At 43.9% G+C, this 19,098-nt stretch overlaps 2 protein-coding genes across 2 annotated transcripts in view; one reads left to right on the top strand and one right to left on the bottom strand.

The window, feature by feature from the left end:
* The window catches only part of dusp28 (dual specificity phosphatase 28), a 224,840-nt gene that overhangs the window by 62,612 nt on the left and 143,130 nt on the right, over positions 1-19,098 (top strand). The gene's annotated exons all lie outside the window — the stretch shown is intronic.
* saga (S-antigen; retina and pineal gland (arrestin) a) overlaps positions 8,138-19,098 on the bottom strand; it is a gene marked incomplete at both ends in the record, with an annotated part of 26,584 nt that continues 15,623 nt past the window's right edge. The window contains 10 exons of the mRNA XM_083782845.1: positions 8,138-8,267; positions 9,365-9,374; positions 10,581-10,633; positions 11,696-11,716; positions 12,098-12,175; positions 13,173-13,310; positions 13,742-13,814; positions 14,801-14,885; positions 15,769-15,886; positions 16,283-16,350. Of these exons, the coding sequence (XP_083638971.1) occupies positions 8,138-8,267; positions 9,365-9,374; positions 10,581-10,633; positions 11,696-11,716; positions 12,098-12,175; positions 13,173-13,310; positions 13,742-13,814; positions 14,801-14,885; positions 15,769-15,886; positions 16,283-16,350 (774 nt within the window). The remainder of the gene's footprint in view (positions 8,268-9,364; positions 9,375-10,580; positions 10,634-11,695; positions 11,717-12,097; positions 12,176-13,172; positions 13,311-13,741; positions 13,815-14,800; positions 14,886-15,768; positions 15,887-16,282; positions 16,351-19,098) is intronic.

The raw sequence follows: 19,098 nt of genomic DNA, 5'->3' as shown, positions 1-19,098 counted from the left end.
ATGTATATGTGTGTGTGTGTGTGTGTGTGTGTGTGTGTGTGTGTGTGTGTGTGTGTGTGTCCATCACCATTCTATCATCTCAGAAAATCTTGACATCTGAAAAAATGTCTAAATGTGAATTTAAGCACATGCAAATTTAGCTGATTTTGGGGTCATTGTACCAGTGTGGATTTGCTCCCATTAGAAGACATGAGAATGTGTACAACTGTGATATGAAGCAGGGAGCTCCTATACCCTGTGATATGAAGCAGGGAGCTCCTATACCCTGCCTCGCAAATTGATGTGAAGGTGGCATTAATTCTTGTCTCCATGCATGCAGGTATACCAGGGAGTCCGGGCATGATAGGACTTATGGGATATAGAGGTCTTCCCGGTTTTACTGGCACTGTAGGAATGAAAGGTAGGTTTTATCTCCAGAGGCCCAGCGAGCTCTACCTGTTCTGTATCATTCATTCTGACCACTGCCATTTTCCTTGGCAGTTCTAATGCTTACATTGACTCTCAAGCTCGTAGATCTGCTATTGTTGGTGTGAAACTGTAGACGCATGACGAAGTAGAAATCAGGCTTAAAACCTTTTCCTTGTTGCAAATCTTTGGTCTGAACTATAGGCTAGACTGAATAATTGCCAATACTCGAATAACCATATGAATTAGCTATTGTTCAGTTACATTGTTATTATATAAGATTGTTGCTCCGGTAACAAACTACAATTACAGCAATTACAATTCAGCCATTTTGCAGACGCTCTTGTCCAGATTATCCAGATTTAAAACAGGAAATTGAATGAACTCTATAGTCAACAAACACATCAACATAAATAGAGTCAGAAATCTAGCAATGCTTTTGGATATATGTTTTTATGTTTTTTTATATGCTTTTGGATTATGTGTTGAGTCATGGACTCAACACATAATCCAATATCAACCATCATTTACCATTTACCATCAATCATCATCAACCATCGTCATCCATCGACCACAGTCGAGATAAGATAATCGGATACAACTGAATGTCAATGACCTTCCTCTGCCATCAAAATATACTACCATTAGTCTTGTTTGTTTATACAGTTTATACCATTATATATATATATACTGTACACACATACACATACTGTCACTGATGTCGCTTGTCCCTCTGTATGACTGTCCTTGTTTGTCCTATACAGGTCAGAAGGGAAGTGAGGGGGGAAAGGGGTCGATGGGCATTATGGGCATGCAAGGATCAAAGGGTGGCCGAGGCTTCAAAGGTTAGTTTGTACGCACGCACGCACGCACGCACGCACGCACGCACGCACGCACGCACGCACGCACGCACGCACGCAACAAAAAACATGCACAGGTACTACCTGTGCATACAATGCATTATGGCCTGGGTTTCTGCATAGTGCATTTACTACCAGCTATAGGCTAAGCCTGCCAATTGTATTTATTTTACACCTGTTTTAATACTAATGTATTGTTCTGGTATTGAGTGAGAAGAGATTTTGTAACTTTTGTACTGGTTCAAATTTGTGCAAGCTAAATAAATGAGACATGTTCTTACTCTTGGATTTAACCTTTGTGTGTTTAAATCATTCAGTTGATAAAACCTTTACAATTATACAAGCTTTTTACTAAATGTACTCTGCTTTCATGCCAGAAGACTGGAGTAGATCATGCTAAAATTCTATTTAATTGTTTTTAATAAAAAAAAAAAACTGCTTTAGAATCGGAAAAAAATCTTTTTTGAATCGAGAATCGGAAAAATCGAAAAGATCGTTTTTGAATCGAATCGTCACCCCAAGAATCGGAATCGAATCGAATCGTGGGACACCTAAAGATTCGCAGCCCTAATGATCACTGTTGTGTCTGTCGTCTATGCATAGCCAGGTGGCTGCTCAGACCAATGCGTGATCCGCATATTTTGTCACAGGAGGGGCAGGGGAAGACACACACACACACACACACACACACACATTATATAAAGTTTGTGCACGTGTGTGTTTGCGTGTGCATGTGTGTACGTGTGTGTGTGTGTGTGTGTGTGTGTGTGCACCTTTATTTACAGGGGACAAAGGCGACTATGGTGTGGCGGGGCCCCCAGGTATGATAGGTCCACAGGGCGAGGAAGGGAACTGCCCCGCGTCATGCGAGACCATCGAGGGTCCTCCAGGCATGGCGGGGCTGCCGGGCCGCCCTGGAGCCAGAGGCCTCCCTGGGATCAATGGAGTCGCAGGTCCTAAAGGCGTTAAGGGTGACATGGGTGACATGGGCAGGTCCGGCTCCCCAGGGCAGGACGGCCCCAAGGGAGACCAGGGCGAGCAGGGCATCTGTGACTGCGAGGACGGCGCAGCTGGTTCCCCTGGCCAGGCGGGGCCCCCGGGCGGCAAGGGAGAGCAGGGATCCGTTGGCCCTATGGGCAACCGGGGCCTGGACGGACCACAGGGTGATCTAGGACCACTGGGCCTGATGGGGCCGCCGGGTCTGTGCTCCCCGCGGATCCAGTCCGGCTTCACGGCAAGGGTGACCGAGTCGTACCCGCGGCCCGACCTCCCAGTCCCGTTCCCACACGTCCTCTATAACAGTGTGCCTAGTCACTTCAATCCGTTGATGGGCATGTACACCGCGCCCGTCAACGGGACCTACGTGTTCAGCTACGACCTGTCCGTCCAGGGGAGGATGCTGAAGGTCGGGCTCTACCTGAACTTCAGACCCATGATCAGAACCACTGAAACCAACAACTTGGCGACGGCCAGCGGACAGGTGACCCTCCACCTCGACCGCCTTGACCGGGTGTGGCTGCAGGTGAAGGACAATTCCTCCAACGGCTTGTACACGGACCCGGAAATGAGCAGCACGTTCTCTGGTTTCCTGCTTCACCCCGACTCCTGCAGTGACCTGACGGTGGGCCGTGACGGTGACAGTGTGTTAGGCTTTGGTCCAGATTCAGAAGAGGATGTGTACAGCTGGAATGGGCCCATGGGCAATGGGTCCACCACGGCCCAACCACAGACTGCCACCGACTTTAATTATTAATTAACTTAATTGAATATGCACGCACACACACACACACACGCAGTCACGCAGGCAGGCAGGCAGGCAGGCAGGCAGGCAGGCAGGCAGGCAGGCAGGCAGGCAGGCAGGCAGGCAGGCAGGCAGGCAGGCAGGCAGGCAGGCAGGCAGGCAGGCAGGCAGGCACGCACGCACGCACGCACGCACGCACGCACGCACGCACGCACGCACGCACGCACGCACGCACGCACGCACGCACGCACGCACGCACGCGTGCGTGCGCACACTCACTGACTCACACATACAAATAGAAATGCAGAAAATATAATTATGTTAGACATCCCAATATTTTTGTAATGCATGTATGCTTGTGATTGCCAGCTTGGTACCTATATCCACTCTTATTTGTGATAGCCATCCTCTTAGGCAAAGCAGGTCCATCTGTACAAAGCAGGAGTTCAGACCGATTCTAATGAATCGGTCTGAACTCGACGCACCTTCGATCCTCAGAGAAAAGCTCTCAGTTTCACAATGAACCTCACAAATACTGTACTACTTAGTTAGTGTATTTATCTCTTTCACAACGAATGTTGTTGCGAGGAAGAATAATGAAAAAAAAAAAAAAAAGAAGGAATTGGCAGCAATTGATGTCTCAATAGCCTGTCACCAATAACAACCAATAATAACCAAATCAAGGCTTGAGAGGACCTGTGATGTCATGACATACTTTTTATTTGTGTTTGTTCTATTCATTTGGTCATTAAGATCCACAGAATGACAGGTCTGCTCTGCCGGAAACATTGCGGAAAAAATGTTATGGCCATTTTTGTATACCACACCATAGACAACCATGGAAAACACTCCTTGGCCTAAAAACGGCCATAGCCGTCATCACAAATGCGTCAGTACATTGTTTGTGTACATTGTGTATACATTTAAAGGTGTTTTTGCCTTTATTGATATTATCAAGTGAAGACTGTCAGGAAAGAGGGAGAGAGAGAAGGGGAGAGACATGCAGCAAAAGTCGTCAATGAACGGGACTCGAACACTCGCCGCGCTGTCAGGCCAGAGCCTATGTGTGTACGCACCTGGACCACAACGGGCGCCCCCCAAGGAGTGTTTTCCGTGCAAAACTAATGCTTAGATTCAGAATCATGAAAACCTCCTCGTTTGAAATGTCACGTGCTACTTAAAGTATGATGACATTTGGAAAATGTTGCCTTCTATTGGTTGTCTATATGGTGCGGTATACAAAAATGGCCATAACCTTTTTTCGCAATGTTTCCGGCAGAGCAGACCTGTCATTCTATGTGGACCTTAATTTACCAAGTGAATAGAAAAAACACAAATAAAAAGTATGTCATGACATCACAGGTTCATCTCTATTCCTTGAGCTTTTGGGCCTGTGGCTTCCCGGCTACAATCAAGACTTCTGTCAGTTTAGACCCAAGGGGAGAGCTGCGTTAAGTTTTCCTGAATTTGGATGTAAAATAAAACATGGTGTGACAGAAGCAGGGAGGTTTTTTTTCTTTTCTTTTTCTTTATTCTGGTCTCACCGTTGGCCCCCAGGTGTAAACTGTGGCGCTTTGTTTGTTTGAACCAGAACATAATGTTTTGCTTATAACGTCTACATACAGCAATTATTGCAGAAAATTATTGTATTTGATGAATGAACCCATTAAAGTGATTTGAAATCAAGGTGGTTTTTGTATCTGTCAACAACCTGGCATGCCTATTTTGGAGTCACTGTCTTTTTTTTTTTTACTTCAAGCACAATTGTCACTTTACACATGTAGTTATGCACAATAATGTCTTTAAAATCACTATAGTATAGACTATTAGTTTCAGTGTTTAAAGTGAGATGTTTTGTTGATTGCATTCCCAAGCGAAATATGTTAAGCATAGAGAAATGCCAAAGGGGAATAAACTCTGACAATATAAATGTTGATGTAGCCTCCGTGAAACCACTTGATACACGTATAAAGTATACAGTAGACATGTTTTGGGTGTAATGGCCCTTTAACCCATTCTGAACGGGCACCCATTTTGGTGTCAGCATCATGTTGTGCTTTAGCCATTTAAAAATAGCAGATCTACAAGCTCATATCGCGCCACCGAGTGGCGCGATACGAGCTTGTAGGTCTGCTATTTTTGAAAAATCGAAGAGCGACTGACATTTTTAGAATCTGATCTCAGGTCAGAATGGGTTCATCAGACCAGTGTGTGTCCAGTCGGAAACCTCGCATGAATCTGATCTCAGGTCAGAATGGGTTAAACTGTGGACAGACAGATGGACATGGGATAAGAGGGAAAGAGTCTGAGCAGGAGGACATTATGGGAGGTTGTGTGAAAGGGAAAAGTCTGATTTATTTCTCAAATCTGATCTTTATGCCCGACCGTTCACGCTGCATTTGCAATTGACCAGATCAGATCTCAATCTGATTTGTTTAAATAAGTCTAAACACAAACTAGTCCCATGGAATCCAATTTAGATCAGGTTACTGTGTTCAGACTGAGACAGATATCCTGAAATCAGACTTGAATCAGATTTGAAACCACCTCTGAATGTGGAGTCACATTTGTAAAAAATTGGATTCCATGTGACTCGTTTGTGTTTAGACTTATTTAAACAAAACAGATTCCAATCTGGATGTGGCACAGATCTGACTCAGGCTGGATTGGCTGACAGTGTGGGGCTTAGGGATGTTGACGTCATTTCCCTGTCGCATTGTATGGCTTATATGCCTGAAGGACGGGATGTTTGGGTTCTGTTTGGTTTTGTGGAAGGTGGATGTAGAGACAAACAGAAGGTAGAAGCTGCAGAGCTGAGACTGAGAGGTGTTGTGTGTCGTTCCCAGGGGGGCAGTCAGCCAGATATTTCGTGAAGCCTCATTTGAAATCGGTAGTTCATATAATGGCCTGTTGTGGCGCTGGACCGGACCCAAAAAGCCCCATAGCTCCATAGAGGCCCATGTATTTTGGCCCAACTTCACCTAGACTGTATTACCTTAATAAACATGGTCATGAATACTTTCTTCTTCCAGTCACTAGTTTAAAGTCTCATTTCTAATGTCATAATATTCTTTTGGGAAAATTATGGTCCCATTAATTAAAAAAATGACCATAAAGAAAAAAAACCATCGCGTATGTTCTGAGGGGCGTGGCTACCATTACAGTCTATGATCGGGATTCCCCTCCCACTCGAGTCAAAATAAAAACCAACGGAGAAGAAGGGGGGAAGTCCCGCCTCGTTGTCTGGGCAGCCAATGACCAGCTGGTATACAAAACGGAGCCAGCCAATGGCCAGCTGGTACCAAAGATGGCGACTTACATCAGGAATTAGCATATTATTACAGGCTTCATTTTACGTTCATGTTAGACCCGGGGAACGCTTTGTCCATATTTTTTACAGTCTATGGTCGTTCCTTTGCATGACCGCTATAGTCCTATATGATCAAGTGTGTGCACACAAAACAGCATGCACAGCCACACACAAATGCACTTGAAGGCCAAATAGATTTGTTTAACAGGCATTACATCCTCAGCCCTTATATACTTGAAATTATGAATTCTGTCTAAATTTCATTTTAACATCAACTACTCCTGAAAACTGCCATTTAATTCCGTGTCATGTTGTTCTTTGGATTCGTAGCACGATCTGCCATTTTAATTGCACATCACACACATTATTGGAGACATGTGCCTTTAATGTCATTTACACAAAAACACATTCAGTATTTCAGCAACAAATTGAAATCCAATGCAGGTCTAGTGTGTTTAAATACATACAACATACATTAATATTACAATGATATCAACAGCACCACTACTCAATAACAAATGTAACCAAGTGTCTTGTAGCCTATATGTCATTTAGGATGCACCACATTCGAAAATCTAAATAAAAAATAATCAAATAAAGATGTGTTAACCCATTTTGGACTGAGGTCGATAAAAAAAGGCTTCTAAATCCTAAAAAAAAATCTGAAAAAAACATGTTTCTATGTCAGTGGTGCTCAACTTTTTTCATGTCAAGGACCCCCAGAATTATCTCTATTGGGTACTGAAATATATATTCAAAGATTTGCGGACCCCTTTTCACGACTTTTCAAAAATAGCAGACCTACAGGCTCGTAGCGCGCCACTCGGTGGCCTGTAACATTATAAAAATGTGATGTTCTCTGTTCTGACTGGATACAATTGCTGATTAAGAGCCTATGTTATAAAATATTCACTAATTATATTCTATTGTAGTTATAGAAATAAATAAGCAGAGCTTTATATTTCCATGTGGTCTGAACAATGGAGCTGGCGCTTACGGGAAAAAAAAACCCTGCCCCATCTTCACCTATTACTATCCTCACTAGTTAAATTGAACAATCGGACACAGAAACTCTCATTGCTTCTCAAATACGGCGCAAGAGAAACACAGCATGTTACTTGAGGATCTGACAAACACTGAAGTGCAGAGCAGAGCTTAAATAGGGCTCCACCCGATTCCTAAAGGGCTGCAGCTGAGGAGCCGCACGCACCCCTGTCTACAGTCTCCCAATCACAACAGGATGAGAGATTAGGAAGATGTAGATGGCACTGGCATGTGAGCCAATGTAACACTATTGTAGTTATAGAAATAAATAAGCAGAGCTTTACCTATTAGGCCTATACGTAATGGATTTCCATGTGGTCTGAACAACAATGGAGCGATTACGGGAAAAAACCCTGCCCCATCTTCACCTATTACTATCCTCACTAGTTAAATTGAACAATCAGACACAGAAACTCTCATTGCTTCTCAAATACTCTCCCACCAACTTCTTTGGGTTTACGTTGAGGTGACTTGGACACCTAAGTGTCATTAGGTACGTCCGCATGCACGCAGCACTCACAGTATTCACAGTTACTGTGAACTGTTAGGTTGAGGTACTCAATCTTGTCGGAAAGTGACATGACAATGATGACATCACCCAAAAACACACATTACAGTTTTACTCACATCATGTTCAGATAAAATATTTACTCAGATTGTATATAGCCTTGCTCAAAATTACACATTTACCCAGATTACACATTTCAGATATTTGATTCCCGTGAGGTGAAGGAACAATGAAAAACTGCTGTTGTGTGACGTCTTTCTTTTACTTTACTACCCCTCTTTGGGCGCCATGTCTTCACCCCCGGACGCATTTCCATCGTCGTCCTCCTCAGCGTCATTAGTCATCCCCTTCACGGCTTTGCGTTGGAAATCCTCAAACACCACCTCCTGCACCTTTTCACTACACACAGATGAACGCACAGGCGAACACACAGACGCACGCACGCACGCATGCACGGACACAGACAGACAGACAGACAGACAGACAGACAGACAGACAGACAGACAGACAGACAGACAGACAGACAGACAGACAGACAGACAGACAGACAGACAGACAGACAAACAGGTGGATGGACAGACAGACAGAGAGACAGGGCGACAGAGAGACAGGTGGACATTAAGATAGGCAGGTGGACACCAAGTGACACGAGCGAGACGATTGTAAAAGCAAAAAAAAAAGAATAAGAAATACAAGAGATTCTAGTATTCATCTATACAAGAATGAAAGGGTACACGGTAAAGAAATAGCTAGAGGGTCACCTGTTATAAGGGGACAATGTCAGATACAAACTAAAGGAATGAAAGATGTGGGACAAAAGAAGAGACAGAATTCAAGACATTCTGAGAACACAATTCTCATGTCCTTCATGGTCCTACAAATAACCCAGGATTAATATAGTGCATGCCCCTGTCAGGTAAATAATACATTACTGCATTACTGTAAGTACTACCTATATATCTCTGCTGTCGGGCCGAATCCAAAATGTAAACTCTTCAGGAAATATAATAAAATATTACATTTTCAGGAAGAAAACTGTATATTTTCTAAAACACTGCAAAACGGCCTCATGTATATATATATATATATATGCCTCTTTATATATTGTCAACTACTTGCATGAGAAGGGGAGAGGTGGAGGAGTCAGCTGCTTTAGCAGAAGTAACTGTGTATGTATGTATTGTGATTTCTTGCACAATACCACTGCACAAAATAAGTTTCCGAAAGGAAAAATAGTTGAAGTTGAAGTAAAGTTGAAGCAGACAGTTTGAGGGGGGGAAAAAAGTTGCTGTGATTGACAGTTATCGTTTATGCAACTATGTCTAAATCTAATCTAACACAGAAACCTAACCTCAGTGAAAGTATGCCTAAACCTATAACTTGAACCCTAACCTCGTCGTCAGGGAGCTAATCAGACACAGGTAAGGCGGGTTGGTGGAATAGATAATAATGTGTGCCTGTCAGGTAGATGAACAGGCAGAATGACACAGTCTTACCTCTCTTTCTCTGCAGAGGCGGTAGAGAAATAGATACAAGAAAGAAATGTGAGTTATATTATAGTTTGTTACAGTTTGTAGTCTTAAAGCCAAGGAAGTAGAAAGCATTGTCACAATGTTCTAATCTGGGAAATGGGCGCATCCCACATACACTACAATGACCACATCCTTCCACACGTTTTTATGAAAAATGTGGTCATTGTAGACTTGACTGGCAATTGCCAGGGGAGCAGTTACAGGTACATTGTCTTGCTCAGGGGCACTTAGCCTGAAAGGGCATAGAGGGGCGGAAAAAACTAGCGCTGGAAACGTACGCTGGCTCCCTATTGGTTCACCAACCTATGTGCCTGCCTCCCCTCCCCCGTCCCCTCCCCTGTAGAACACAGCGGAGAACCAAATCACCAAATTTTGAGCGACGCCCCTCTGCACATATTTTTCCTGAGGCGTTCTCCCAGGCTTTTTTCTTTCTTTCTGTTGAAAACAAAACGCCTGCGGCCTCCGAGGCTAAGGGGCACTAAATGAAGCCTGGAGAAGGCCTCCGAGGCTAAGGGGCACTAAATGAAGCCTGGAGAAGGCCTCCGAGGCTAAGGGGCACTAAATGAAGCCTGGAGAAGGCCTCCGAGGCTAAGGGGCACTAAATGAAGCCTGGAGAAGCAGAGGATTGAACTAGGGACCTTCTCAGACAGCTCTGCCTGCTGAGCTACTATGCTGCACAATTAATCGCAAAAGGATTGAGATCTAGATTCAGACACCTATGCAATCTCGTTTTGTTAAGAATCGTGCAGCAGCTGTCTAATTAATTTTGTTACTCTTACTCTTTGTTTGAAAAAAATAAATATATATATAAATAATAGGGAAAAAATGAGAAGTCGTGATCTCAATTCTTTTGAAGGAATATCCAGATTAACATTTGAGCAAGAACTATAGCAGCTATGAGCTATACTGTCCACCTAAAGCTGCCATGTATTTAGTTTTACTTTACTGTGTGTGATTCCAAAAATCATGTGGAACAACACATGTGAACATCATCACAAGTTAATGTTCTTAATTTATCCCAATCTCAAGACAAAAAATTCTGCTTAAGCTGTTATTTTTTGTCAACACTGTTGGCTGACAACAATGACATATTTGAATTTCACAATAAAATCAGCTACGAATATGAAAGTATTGGTGTTTAGCCTGCAAAAAGAGAGCATATATAACAAGCAGCAAGTACCTGTGACTGGTTTTGGGTGCATCAATCTAAATGGAAGCTCCACACAAACTTCACTGGAACAAACCAATAAAGAATGAAGGATAAGGTCAAAGGTCCCTTCACACGCACACAGAGTGAAATAGAAATGCAAAGGAACTAAGGGCTCTATTTTCGTCCATGCTAACTAAACCCCTTAATTAAAGGTGTAGTGAAATAAAAATAAAAATAAAAATACTTTTAGACCATATCCGATGATCCGAGGTCATCATATGGGCATATACCAAACAATGGATGCCAAAAAAATGGGCACATTCATATTTTTGTGTTTTTATATCAAAAGTCCATAAAATATTTTTTTAATTACTTCCTGAAAACTAAAACGTGCTGCGTGATGACGTGTAGAGATCTACACATCAATAAAAGCCAATAAAAATGAAGCTCAGCAGTTTGATTCCCATGCTTCATTCTCCTCCTCCACAGCTGGTTTTGATTAAAGAACTACTCCGTTTTTAAGCTCATTCAAAATGCCATCCAGACAGTGTATTACTCGTTTTAAACGTTATTCAAAATTGTTTTTCAAAATAGTAAAAAAAAGTAGTTTAGGGATAAGGGGTTTAGCATGGACGAAAATAGAGCCCTAAATTAGCAGTAGTTTTATGTTCTCATGCAGATACTGTACATATCTCTGTTGTCGGACAGAAACCAGCTATGTGCAAAATACTAACTTTTCAGAAAACATGCTTTTTGAACAAACCAACAATGTCTCATAAAATTTTCTATGGTAACTGGAAGGTTTATGACCATAAATGTGAAGAAATATTTTTTTCCCTGTCTGTGTCATTCTAATTAATCAATGATGCACAACAACAACAACCTAACTCCACAAGTTGGACGACAACCACCACTCCAATTGGAGTTAGGATGTTTAGCCAGAAGCGCTTTTTAATCATTTTTAATTGGTTCAATATTTGTAAAAGTAAAACCCGCACACAAAGCACTGGAGATTGCTGGTTTCTGCCCGGCAGCAACGATCACAAACAAGCAAATACAAACAACAAATAATAAACAAAATACACTATACAGTCATGTATGTATGTAATCATAGATGTATGTAGTATGACATGGATGAACCCTACCTGGCTCCCATTCCCATCAGCCTGTGAAGAGATTAGGATGACCGTTAGGAACAGAAAGATTAGGATTACAGTGTAAAGCCCAAACCACACCAAAGGGTCGGGTTGGGACAAAACGTTTTTTTAAGGTAAACCACGCCAATGCAATTCATTGAGTTGCAATGAGTTGCATTGGTGTGGTCTACATTAAAAACCGTTTTGTCCCAACCCAACCCTTTGGTGTGGTTTGGTCTTAAAAGACACCCACGCACCCACCCACGCACCCACGCACGCACGCACGCACGCACACACACACACACACACACACACACACACACACACACACACACACACACACACACACACACACACACACACACACACACACACACACACACACACACACACAGAGCACACAGAACTTACCCGCCCACAACAAGTTTGACTCCCAGATTGTATGAAACCATGAGTCCCAGCACTTCCTTCTCTACACCCGCCTTTATACTGGAACACACAAACAATACATACTGTACCTGTATACTGACTGACACACATATAGTATACATAGATAAGAAAACACACCGGCAGTGGTTCCCTATGGAGACACAAAGGAGATTCTTTGTGTCTCCATCGGGAAACACTGCTGGTCATCAAATTATTGGCTTAGGAATGCGACAAAAACAAAACAATATCCATGAATTCAAGTCTCCATGGGATGAGTAATCGATAGAAAAAAAGGCATTTTGGGGGTGAACTATCCCTTTTAATGTAATATTGCTTATCCTCCAACATTTCTATGCTCAAATAATAATGAGATAATGGTTTAAGATGTTGACAATAACTGTGTTATCTCCACTAGTCCATAACTGGCCTTACATATAGAGTGCTCAGAGATAAATGGTAAATGGTAAATGGTGCATTTATATAGCGCCTTTATCCAAGGCACTTTACATAGATTGTGCATTACATTCACCCATTCATACACCGATTGCGGCGGAAGCCATGCAAGGTACCATCGGGAGCAATTTGGGGTTCAGTGTCTTGCCCCAAGGACACTTCGACATGTAGACAGGAGGAGCCGGGATTCGAACCGCCGGCCCATGGATCATTGGACGACCTGCTCTACCTCCTGAGCCACAGGTAAAGTGATTATACACTTTACCTGTGTAATGTAATGTAACTCTACTGTTGCTTGTTTTTATGTTTCTTTGTGGGGACTGGGGACAGCATAATTATCCCATTCTGACCGGGCACCCATTTTGGTGTTGGCATCATGTTATGCTTTACCTATTGAAAAATAGCAGATCTACAAGCTCATATCGCGCCACCGAGTGGCGCGATACGAGCTTGTAGGTCTGCTATTTTTGAAAAAAATCGAAGAACGACTGACATTTTTAGAATCTGATCTCAGGTCAGAATGGGTTAATCAGACCAGTGTGTGTCCGGCGGAAACCTTGTATGAATCTGATCTCAGGTCAGAATGGGATAATTATATACTCACATACTGGATGAAGCCAGGTTGGTGTCTTCGTGCTTCAGCTGTCCATCGAGCGCTATGCCCCGCCTCTCAGAGTTGTAGGCCAATAACGCGAGGATGGTGAAGTCCTTGTCCAGGCTTTCTCCTGCGGCCACCGTCTCTCTGAACCAATAGGAATCCACACTCAGAAACCCTTTCATTACCATGTAGGGTATAGGCTACTGTAAGCCTTCAAACATGAGAATCTTTTAGAATCCCAATGGGAAACACTACATCTAGTTATGTATACACATATTGTTGCTGTGCATGGGTGGAAACCTCATATGTCCAAAACTAATTGAAGTATGTGTGCATACTGCATATATGTGTGTGTATATATACTGTATATATATATACTGTGTATAATATATATATATAGCTAATAATTATATCTATAAGCTTATGCAATTTATATTTCCATGTGGGGGGGGGGTGTGTCAGCTAGGTCGGGAGTTAACAGGTGGCCAAAAAGGTTTGGGAACCACTGGAATACCTGCATGGCCCTCAGCAACAAAAGTGTACAAGATGAAGATGAAAATGTCGCAGACCATTACCCAGTATCCTCGATGGCGACACATTTGGCGTAGCTGTCATTGGTGTACAACACCACGTTGGCCACCTGGTCCACTTGGAGAGACAGGAGATGGGGGACAGGTGGACAGACAAAGATGAAATGTGAGTCTGAGAACAGTTCGCTAACCACATGAGCGTCCCTTCCCTATGCATGGGGCGAACATTCACATTCGTGTCGTATCTAGGAATCAATAATTCTAGGCAATAACCCATGTTCTTGTGCAAATGTATGTTGTAGGGCCTATTCTGTCTGTCTTAAATCCGCAGTCACTCTGTCTATACAAGGCCTGCCTTTGTCATTCAAAAGCAGGGTGTCGAGATGGTTTGTTTACGGTTTACTGTATGTTCCTGCTGCAATTTGTGTAACAATTGGTGTTGGCACATGGTTGATCAATGGGTCTTCAGAGGAACAGTGCACACGCCTACATTCTCACCTTAGTTTGAGAATCTGTACTTAATACCTGTACTCTGAGTGTAACTGGGTTAGTCAGTCGAGGCTGGTCAGTGGTCACGACTTGTGGCCAGCTGGCTCTGGCTCCTGTGTGAGCTTATGCTATGCTATGCTGCTGCGCTGTGGACTCTGAATAAACAACATCTTGGAACATCATCTCGTCTGTTTGCCGTGCACATTTCTCTCCTGTATAGTATTTTAATATACGACATTCGCATTGTGAGATTGTAGACAGGCCTTGCATATAGAGCCCTGGCAGACAAAATATATGGTTCATGTGGTTCATTTAATTAATCTGGCATCTCAGGTGTGTAATTTGACACTCATTAGACAGCTGCATTTACAATTCATTTACTGAATTTATTTCCAAAATTGCACTACTGTTACTACTACTACTACTACCACTACATGCTATGCAAACGTATAGAATCCAATTTCCGTCATAATCTAAATTCAGTATAATTGGGGTGTTATATATATACTATAGGGTCCTGGTAGGATAGAAAACCAGCAGCCGTACTAAGGGTACTACTAGAACCAGAGTTATAACCAGAGTAGTACCAGAGTACCTGGAGAACTGTGTCCTCACCAGTTATTATGATGTTCTTCACGGCCTTTCCGGAGTCGTTTTTGATGTTCAGATGCACAGTCATTGTCTCCCCATGGTAGTAGGTCTGGAAAAAGGAATTTTGTTTTTATTCATTTCAATGGAAGTTGCTCAGTGGCATTTTGAAGCACCCGGAAGACTGCCAGAAGTACAATTATAACTCAATGGCTCGAGCGAGCGGAAGTTTAGCCTAGCCTAGCCTGGACCTCAAATTGCACATCGATGATAGACTCAGCTTGCTATTTCATAGCAGCTGGTAAAAAAAGTATCCATTCAAGACTTCATGGGGTGTGTAATTGATAGAAAATACCTACGCCCAATGCTGTAGGCCTGCTATAGGTCCCTGAGATCATAGATCACACCAGTGTGAAGTGAGGGGCGGTAATACATTAAAGTCTAACTCGTGTTGATTAGGTGATGTAGTGGTGATGTAAAACAAGCAGGTGCCAATACAAACATTAAATGCCATTAACGAGACAGTATGACGTAGTGAGGGACAATATGACGTAAATTTTCCCTTCATTGTCAATGGCGTTTTTAAAACAAACTTTGAACTAAAAACAAACATTAAACCTGTATAGGAGGGGCTAGCGCCCCTCACAAATAGATGACTCATTGGTCGCTGCAGTTCATTGGAGTGACATGTGTCGCTGTGAGGGCGAAAGTGTAAAAGGCACGCTAGGCCACGCTGCTACTCAAATGACTACTGGCCAATCACAACTCGTCCTTTCTGGGACTTGTCAGACCCGAACGTCCGCTCTGTGACGCACAATACGGAAGCTTCTGTGAAGCACTATAGTCTCGCGTTGCCAGACTGTTGCCTCTCGCATAGTTGTATGTGAAGCACCAACCATAAGGAAGCTTGCCCTCACTTGAGAGCAAACGCTCCAGAGCCGGAAGAGGCGTCTATACTTTTCTATGTCTGTGCCTGAGATGGCGTGATATCCTACCTGCTTCTCCAGGCTGGCCAGAAGGGTCACTTGGCTCTTGATGTTCTCAAGAGAGGGAGCCGGACCCTCAATCTCCGGGGCATATTGGATCTTCCGGATGACAACTTTGACCGTGCTCCTGACGGACAAGAAACATGAATTATAAGCTCCTCAACCCATTCTGACCTGAGATCAGATTCATACGAGGTTTCCACTGGACACACACTGGTCTGATGAACCCATTCTGACCTGAGATCAGATTCTAAAAAATGTCAGTCGTTCTTTGATTTTTCAAAAAATAGCAGACCTACAAGCTCGTATCGCGCCACTCGGTGGCGCGATATGAGCTTGTAGATCTGCTATTTTTCAATAGCTAAAGCATAACATGATGCCAACACCAAAATGGGTGCCCGGTCAGAATGGGTCAAAATGGTCATGTCATCCATCCACCGACATTCTGTGACCTTTATGTTGACGTCAAGCAAATACTAGTAATGCTGTGTTTAACGTGAGAAGATAATTATATCCTACTCACCGTCTGCGTACTTTGTCATTGGGGTCCTGAGCAGCATAAGCTCTGATCTCAAACTCCACGGCACATTGCTGCAGACACATGACACATATACAGTGTATATATATATATATATATATATATATATTAGAGCTGGGACTCGATTAAAAAAAATAATCTAATTAATCAGAGGCTTTGCGATTAATTAATCTAGATTAATCGCATTTTAATCGCATATCAATATTCAACCCGAGAACAGCGAGAAACCTTTTTATTTAATGTTTTTTGGTATCCCAGTGAATCAACGAATAGTGACTACAGGATACCACTAATTTTCAACATTTTACTGTCATTAATATACCTGTTGTGGAAATAATAATAAAAAGTCCAGGTGGAGCGAAATGCCTTCACGACTGACGACCTATGTCGCGACGTATATTTTTCCGTCGCAACGTATATTCGAGTACGTCCTGGCGTAAATATCAATTCGTCCCGGCAGAACGGACTCGTCGCGGCTATATCTACCCGTTTGCGACCTAGTAGTTTGACTATTCTTTTACGTCGCGACAGAACGGGACACGTCACGGCTATATCTACCCTTCTCGACGTAAAAGGTAATTCGTTGTGGCGTGTGTGGACTCGTCGCAACAGAACGGAACTCGTCGCGGCTATATCTACCCTTCTCGACGTAAAAGGTAATTCGTTGTGGCGTGTGTGGACTCGTCGCAACAGAACGTGACTCGTCGCGGCTATATCTACCCGTTTGCGACGTAATGGTTGACTTTGTTATATGCCCGGTGCGCGGTGCCCTGCGCGGTGCCCTGCGCTGCCCTACGCCCACCGCGTGCACCTTGCCGGTCCGCCCTGCGCCCTGTGGCCTGGCACGTGTGCACGTGTGCCAGGCCACCGCGTGCACCATGCCGGTCCGTGGAGCCCTTCGCCGTCCCCAGGCGACCCTGCGTTCCAGAGCTGTCACATGCCCACCGAAAATAGCAGATCTACCAGCTCCTCTCCTACATACGGGATGGCCCGACCCGCGTCTGTGGACCCCTGGGGGGGTGTGTGTGTGAGCGTCTGAGCTCCTATCTGTGTGCCTCCCCCCCCCCCCCCCACCCCATGTGGACCCTTGCAGGGGGGGGGGTCGGGGGGGTCCCCCTATGCACTTTGTGTAGATGCTGCGTATCGCCTCATACTGAAAAAATTACTATTTTACGCACAGCGCAAGGCAATATGTGATTACGATCGTCCTTCTGGGGGGGGGGGGGGGGGCAATAGCGCATTGACTGTCTGTCTGTCTGTCTGTCTGTCTGTCTGTCTGTCTGTCTGTCTGTCTGTCTGTCTGTCTGTCTGTCTGTCTGTCTGTCTGTCTGTGTCTCAATGACTTGCCTTAGGCGGATAATATAGACTACAAGTACTTTATTAAAGTAAAGTAAAAGAGTTCTCTGCGTCGTAGCGCATGCAGATAGGCAGATAGGGGGGGGGGGGCAGTTCTATAGGCAAGGGCAGAAGGTTCCTATAACGACAGTGGGTGCGTGCCCACCTTAGAGTAGCCTATATATTTTAAGGCACCCGCCCCGCAACTTATTATTATTGGCTTATTATTTTGCCACCAGCGGAGTTGACGGTTGACGCCGTTGTCTAGTATAGACTATAGGCCTGTGCCAGGATGATTTTAAATAAATATGTCTCTGTCTCTGCGTCTCTAGAGCTATAACATATATACTGTAGCACACATCATGTGTGACACATGTGCACACACACACACACACACACACACACACACACACACACACACACACACACACACACACACACACACACACACACACACACACACACACACACACCGAGTACTAAGTATAAGTAGCATATAGGGTACGGCTCTAAAAACATTAAATACTGCGGGAGCATTACACTAAACAAAGTTGGATTTGTACATTGCAGAAACGTAACATAACGTAAGTGTTCTTATTATTGTCCGTCTGGGTTTTATAATGCAGTGTGAGTCCGCTCCGCGATAGCCGATCTGCAAGCTCACAACGCGTTGCGCTGATTGACAGTGCACGTGCAGCAGCTACTGTATAAAATTATATTTAAGTAGGCTACTTTTTTGTGTGACGTCTGTGTGTTATTGACTTCTTGTTCCTTAATGTGCAGGTTTATCAGAGCGATATAGTGCAGCTGTGAGTGAGTAGGCCTATAGCTGCTGCTGCTGCGTCCGTGCACCAATAGAGCGACCGCGGCAGCGGCACGTATGAAATATTAAATAAAAATATGTTGGGCTTCCGGGCGTCCGTTTCTGGACTGTACCAACGGGCTTAGGGCCGGACGGTCCCTTAACTCCACGGGCCCCTATATTTTAGGCCCGTGCAGGGCTCTAGTGTGTGTGTGTGTGTGTGTGTGTGTGTGTGTGTGTGTGTGTGTGTGTGTGTGTGTGTGTGTGTGTGTGTGTGTGTGTGTGTGTGTGTGTGTGTGTGTGTGTGTGTGTGTGTGTGTGTGTGTGTGTGTGTGTGTGTGTGTGTGTGTGTCGCATGCGTGCGTAAAGTTAGTAGGCTATCAGAAGCAGCAACCATGCAGAGCTATACCAATCAGATTAAATAGGCTATATGCCTTAAACGTTTGACAAGCAATATTAAAAATACAAATCCACAAGCTCGAAAACCACCTGACGGGCCGCCCAAACGGGTCCGGGGACCCCCGGGCGGTACGGGTCACCGTGGACCCTTGGGGATCAAGGGGGGCCACGGGTGTCCACGTTTGCGGAGACGCTGCCTTCATATTAGCCTACTTAAATAACAAGCAGCTGATCTACAATTGACAATTTGACATGTCATTGCGTC

The sequence above is a fragment of the Protomyctophum parallelum genome (assembly GCF_964188405.1).
Source record: "Protomyctophum parallelum genome assembly, chromosome: 14".
Classification (NCBI taxonomy): Eukaryota; Metazoa; Chordata; class Actinopteri; order Myctophiformes; family Myctophidae; genus Protomyctophum; species Protomyctophum parallelum.
The sequence above is the reverse complement of the archived record's forward strand: the minus strand, read 5'-3'. Positions and strand labels throughout refer to the sequence as shown.